The sequence below is a fragment of the Octopus bimaculoides genome, chromosome 4 (genome assembly GCF_001194135.2).
Source record: "Octopus bimaculoides isolate UCB-OBI-ISO-001 chromosome 4, ASM119413v2, whole genome shotgun sequence".
Classification (NCBI taxonomy): domain Eukaryota; kingdom Metazoa; phylum Mollusca; class Cephalopoda; order Octopoda; family Octopodidae; genus Octopus; species Octopus bimaculoides.
In genome coordinates, this window is record NC_068984.1 from 1,859,757 (window position 1) to 1,866,703 (window position 6,947).

The 6,947-nt window shown below is 38.6% G+C and overlaps 1 protein-coding gene across 3 annotated transcripts in view; it reads left to right on the forward strand.

Annotated features, from left to right (window-relative positions):
* The window catches only part of LOC106869043 (LHFPL tetraspan subfamily member 3 protein), a 21,442-nt gene that overhangs the window by 699 nt on the left and 13,796 nt on the right, over nucleotides 1-6,947 (forward strand). The window contains exons 1-2 of one of the 3 annotated variants that reach the window (XM_014914552.2): nucleotides 7-152; nucleotides 3,876-4,366. In XM_014914552.2, the coding sequence (XP_014770038.1) occupies nucleotides 3,958-4,366 (409 nt within the window). In that variant the 5' untranslated portion in view covers nucleotides 7-152; nucleotides 3,876-3,957. Of the gene's footprint in view, nucleotides 1-6; nucleotides 153-3,875; nucleotides 4,367-6,947 lie in introns of those variants that run through there. The other 2 variants (XM_052966855.1, XM_014914551.2) reach the window with 2 other exon arrangements.

Sequence of the window (6,947 nt, forward strand, 5' to 3'; positions counted from 1 at the left end):
TCTGTCTTCTCAAGCAATAAACTTTTACGTTCAATCTGTGGATGATTTAAAGTCTGTTTTCATCAGTAAATACAGCTGGTTTATAAATATATATACTCCAAGGTAAATGTAGCTGGTTTATTAATAATCTGGTTTATTAATTTCATAATCAGGTAAAGTCTTTCTAAGTTTCACCATTTTATTTAACTATTTTCATTATTTTTCGTATTGTATTACTATTATTATATTCCGCCAAGGTCGACTTTGCCTTTCACCCTACAGAGATCGATAAATTAAGTACCAGTTGCGTACTGGAGTTGATCTAATCGACTGGCCCCATCCCCACAAATTTCGGGCCTTGTGCCTAGTGTAGAAAAGATTATTATTATTATTATTATTATTATTATTATTATTATTATTATTATTATTATTTATTTGAATCCAAATTCCACCTTTACCTTTCATCTCTCCGGGGTTGATTAAATAAGCTATCACTTAAGTACGGGTGTCAATGGTCTCGAAAGTTCCCCGCCCCTCAAAACTGCTAACCTTGTGCCTACTATTTACTATCATATTTACCGTTGTTGTTATGGTTTGGCCTCTGGCCAGCCTTCAACCAGCCGACCTGCCAAAAATATTCCATCCGTGACAATCCCGTCTTTCATATTTCAAGCATTATCTATCGACATTATCCAATGTAGCCTTTTTTTTCAACACAGTAATTTGAGGGAGATTTAGCTGCTATTACTCGAAGATCAACCTTCTATTCAAAGGTTTCCTTCTGGTCTCATTGTTACTTTATTTTCTTCAGTGACGGGACGAGGGGGTGAGTGCGGTGGGCCGCCTCGTGTGACGCTTTCATGGGGTAACTCCCCCCGGGTGGCAGAAACTAGCTATTCCACTGCTTTTCTGACAAGTTTTTTGGGAAGAGAAGGCACTCCGCCACCATAGACAGTCGTGGTTTTGTACAGACATGACACCACCACCACCACCACTACCACCACTGCCACCACTACCACCACCACTACCATCATCATCGTCATCACCAATGTTGTTGTTTGTGGTCATTATTATGGTACAGCCGTCGGCCCAGGACAGGAATAAAAATGGCAAAAAGAAAAGAAAAACATTTAATTCTTCCGTCTGCGTTCCAAGTTCAAACCCCGTCGAATTGGCTCTCTTTTCCATCCCATCAATCCCCTACATGGTTATTCTGCCTGCTAGAAACAACAACAAAATCTTCTTCCACGTGTTTCCTGCACATGTCCACTAACAGCTGGTCAAACTGACCATTAAGTGTTCCAGATTGACCAGACTCTAACGTCACTGCGTCTTCCTCCTGACAAATACACACACACACACACACACACACACACACACACACACACACATACACACACACACACACACGTACATACATACATAATACATACATACATATATACATACATGCATACACAGACATACATACATGCATGCATACTTACATATTTATATACATATTCGTATACATATATATAAAACAATATATACATACACACACATGATCTCCCCCTCTCTCTCTCTCTCTCTCTCTCTCTCTATCTATCTATCTATCTATATATATATATATATATATATATACATATATATGTATATATATATATATATATAATATATATAAAAATGCATTTATATATGTATGTATATAAACATGCATATATGTATATATACACATACATACAAACATAATACATACATACGAACTTACAAATACACACGCACACACACACGCACACACACACGCACACACACACACACACACACACACACACACACACACACACACACACACACACACACACACACACACACACACACACACACACACACACACACACACACACATGAAACTTTCACAAGAAGACTCGTGTCAGTAACTTCGAAGTTTGAGCCTGTAAGCTTTCATCTGACGAAATTGTTTTTATTAGAAACGTTTAATGGAATAAAAAAAACTTCGCTGCAGCATCTATCATTTTGTGTAAAATATGTGTTTTACATTATAATTCGATTGCAATGAAAATTAAATGACTTAAAATTATTCACTTCTGTAAACAAAAAGATTTTAATCTGTTATGATTCTGCTCATGCTGGAGCAATGATATAATAAGTCATCGATCTCTTCAAGCATCGATTAATCGTTACGATCCATCTCTATTATTCTCCAGTTTTCATCCACAAACATTTAAAAACATTCCTTCGTGGTTCTTCTGTGCACCGTCTACCCCAGCCCACACGATCACACCCCACCCTGCTTCTTGTTCGATCAATTGATACAAACTGATCGAACTCCGTCAATGAATATCAAACACGTTGCGTCTGCTTCAATGTCTAATGTTGTTGTTGTTGTTATAGAGAAGCGAGATATGACATTTTAATTCAATGAGAAATTAATTTACGTTAATTGTAAAAGGGTGAAAGATGATATCCTGGTGGTGCTGTTTAACCCCAGGTCAGCCTTGATCGAGCAAGTCAAAGACATTCCAATCATGACCATATAACTGATTTGCAGGGAGTATGTAGGTCTACAATATTCACTGAGTTCAAATGGTTTGAGGAAGATTATGCTGTCATTTTGTGTAGATGGAGTGATTACGTAGAGGATCCTTTGTTGGTGCGAAAGAGAGTTTTATTTATCGTAATTAGTAGAAGTGGTGATAACTGTAATTAATGGAGTTGATAACTGTAATTAGTGGAAGTGATAATTGATTAGACATCTTGTACAAGACAAAACTCATTTGAAATGGTTCATGCAGCTTGTTTTAATTTTCATTTATGGTGTTGAAGATCTGGTTACATGATATTGACTTTTAAATGGAGGGTTGCACAGAAAACGTCCCCTATTTAGGACGGCCACTAGTCAGGATCGTGTCTTCATTTAGCTTATATATTATGATTTTCTTTTAGCTACTGTTATTGTTTGGACTAGTGGGCATCGTGTGTTTGATGTTGCAACACATGTCAAGAATGGTGAATTTAGGAGGGTTCTTTTGCCTGTAACATTACAAAATATTAATTCTGGAGGATTCTACGATGTTGCCTTGTCCAGTCTTCTGCTAAAATTCCATCCACGTCTGCGAGTTTTTACAGGAATATTAAATTGACCTTACTATCTTACAAATACTTTGTTTTATTGACTCCAGAAGGCTGAAACGTGAAGTTGACTTCAATAGGATTTGAATTCAAGACGTAAAGAAATATAACTAAACAACGCATGAATTTTGTGCGATACTCTAATGATTTTGCTAAGAAAATCATAAAACTAAATTTGTGTGGATATGAAACGTTACAGGTATAGCATAACAAAGAGACACATCTTAAATATGGCAGTTTTTGATTTGGGGTGAGAATTAGTATAACAAACAACATTCAAATAGCATTATTTACATTTGACGGATATTTGTCCTCATCTTGTTTGTTAACATAACGTTTCGGCTGATATACCCTCCAGCCTTCATCAGGTGTCTTGGGGAAATTTCGAACTTGGGTTCTCATTCCTAAAGTATTTTTCGATGTTATTATTATTATTATTATTATTTAGGTCACTGCCTGGAATCGAACTCGGAATCTTGGGGTTAGTAGCCTGCGCTCTTAAACTACTACGCCATATTCCCGTGGGCAGTTATGGAGTGAATTTTTAGGGCTTATAAATCTAATAATTGTATTCAAATAGCAGCTCTGAAAAGAAGTTTCTGGAGATTTCTAGCAAGACTGAACTTGTCTGAGAGTGAAATCGTAACCCCATTTTTTTTTAATGTTTCACGTTACGTAACAGAATGAAGTTTTATAACATTCGACCATTAACTTTATTTAACTTATTGTATATTTAATCGTTATTGCTTTTTTTTCTTTTACAGAGAATTTTTGTTAATTAAAACCGAACGGCTTCCGAGGAGAAGACCTAACCCCAATCATCTTTACAAAAGAAACCAAAGCAAGATGGAGGTCCAATACTACAGCGATATCACCCGAGTATATCACACTAACTACGTGAGAAACTCCCGTGCTATCGCTGTGCTGTGGGGCATTTTTACAATCTGTTTCACACTGTTAAATATTGTCGTCTTCATTCAACCTCAATGGTTTGGTGATACAATGAACTCGCCGGATATAGGTTTCTTCGGACTCTATGAATATTGCGAAAGAACTGCAGGATCTACTGATTTCCAATGTATCGGGGAATTTACTAATATGGAGTCTATACTGAATGCTTCGTTTAAGGCGGCCGGATTCTTCGTTGGTTTCTCAGCTCTGTTGTTTATTATTTGTGTACTTTGCTTGTTACTGTTCTTCTTCCTAAATACTGCAACAGTCCTCAAGATATGTGGATGGATACAAACGTTATCGGGTGAGTCCTACAAATATTTCACAGACGCAAGGCACTAAATTTATGGAAATAACACCAAACTATTGCATATAATAAAGGGGACACTTACGTGGTTGAGCGACCTGTTAGAAATTTCTCCCTAAATCAAATTTAATAAAGGACAAAAGAGTCAGTAGGGGACCCACAATGTAAATACTCAGATTTCTCTCTAAACAGCAGCCAAACTCACCTAAACTCACACTCTATAATGTTACAAAGGAATAACACATAAGATAATGCGAATCTGTATTACCCCTTCAAGGGACGAGACGATCAATCATTGGTCTGTTTGGTCTATCGTTGATCCGTTTAGTCAACGCTAACGTTTCTATCAGTCAAACCACATTATTTCAGGGAAATCTATTAACTTTTCAACACTGATAAGAAATCAATTAATTAGTCAAACACGGTTTTATGTATTCTGAAAGTGGACATAGAAACTGCATTCTATGGTGTACGTTTGCGAACTATGTTATACTAAAGCATAATGTAGGATAGAGTAGTGTTATTGTTTTTTTATTAGTCCATCGTTGTAGATGATGATAAAGGCCATCAGATGGGAGAAAAAGACGGGACACCGTGTCTCTGTGAACGATCAGTCCAATGCATTCTGGGAAGGCTCTGCCGCAGGTCGGGTGGGTACTGGTGGTCTGCTGGGATTGAAGGCAAAGAGGTGGCTCTGGACTTGCGCAGTTCGCATTCCCTTTCTGCCCCTGCAATCTCGTTCTGTTTGTAGGAAGTGTCACCTCTGTTGGTGCAGTTTCCCCAGGGAGGGTGGTCTTTTGCTTGCGTTTCTCAGGTGTTGAGGTTGATCGCAAAGCTCTTCGGTGAGGCCTTGAGTTTGTCCTTGAAGTGCTTTTTCTGTCCACTTTGCATGCACTTGCCTTCCACCACTTCGCTGTAAAACGGAGAGTCTCGTGTCAGGCATTCGAACAGGGTGGCCCGGCCACCTGACTTGCGCTCTCCTCAGCCGTGTGTCAATGCGTATTACAACCTCTTTATAGTGTACAGCGGTGTATTGTGGCGCACTGTGGGGATGCTATGGTTACTATAGTGACAACAGAGATTATAGTGTACCCTAACAGGCCAGAGTCGCTATACTACACTATAGTTTACTACAGTAGGCTGGTCACTTTGTGAAGGCCCGTGGCTTAGTGCTTAAGGTATTCGGCTTACGATCGCAGGGTCATGAGTTCAATTCCCGGTATCACGTTGTGTCTTTCAGCAAGAGATTTTATTTCACATTCCTCCAGTCCACTCAGCTGGCAAAAATGAGTTGTACCTGTAATTAAAAGGAGTCAACCGTGTCACATTCAGTGTATCATGTTGAATTTCCCGGAGAACTACGTTGAGGGTACACGTGTCTGTGGAATACTCAGCCACTTACATGTTAATTTCACGGGTATGCTGTTCCGTTGATCGGATCAACTGGAACGCTCATCGTCGTAATCGACGGAGTTCCACTCCTTATTTCAGTCACTTTAGTACACAGTACTATAGTCACTAAGTGCATACCAGCTGTTGTAATTTTTTTGTATAGCCCCTGGTCAGCTTTCATTAACTAGGCAGTTACTAAAAACATTCCAGTGATGTCCATCTAACCTCAGTGTATTTAGAATCACATCTAAGGATTTGAGGAAAATTTGGCTGCTATTTGTAGCAGGTCGAGCCACTACGCAGTGTCCCTCGTTATATGTATTCAGTATATTTGTACAGAAATAGGGTCGAGCACATTTGAATGTTAATCTATCTATCTATCTATCTATCTATCTATCTATCTATCTACGTACGTACGTACCTACGTACCTACCTACCTACCTACCTCTCTCTCTCTTTCTACACACACACACACACACACACACATGCGGACAAAGAAAGGCACACTAAATACCATAGAAAACGAACTCTTGATCCATCGAAATTATCTTCGCTTCGAAAGAGTGTAAGCAATAACTTGGCAGCAGTTGTAGTCGGCTGTGAATAACGAAGGGAGATGATTCGAAACAAACAATGATACAAACCATCTTTTATAATAAACCAGACGAGAAATGAGTTAAGAGAAAAAAATGGGAAGTGTAGGAAGTTGGTTTTTCACGTACTTTAAAATCAGTTGGTCACACAGCAAAGATGAGACTGGGTTTGAACTGGTGATGGCCTTATTAGATTTTTATGAAGCAATTTCGGAAAGGTCAGAATCGAACAGATTATGTCCCTATAAATGTTTATTGGGGTCTCTAGTCTGTTTGTAGCGTGGCCATTGTATTTACTTTATATCATTATTGACAAATGCATGGTGTAAGTGCATGGGCGTTACCTTTAGACTCAGATGAGTGCACAAGCATTGTTCCGTATGTGCACTCATCCGTAAAGAGATTTATATTTGGATAAACAATATAATATAAATGTAACAATGTGGATGCATATCCTTGCAAAGATGTTCAAATGCCTTTGCATACATACGTTATATTCACATCCACACACACACACGCACACACACACACGCACACACACACACACACACACACACACACACACACACACACACACACACACACACACACAC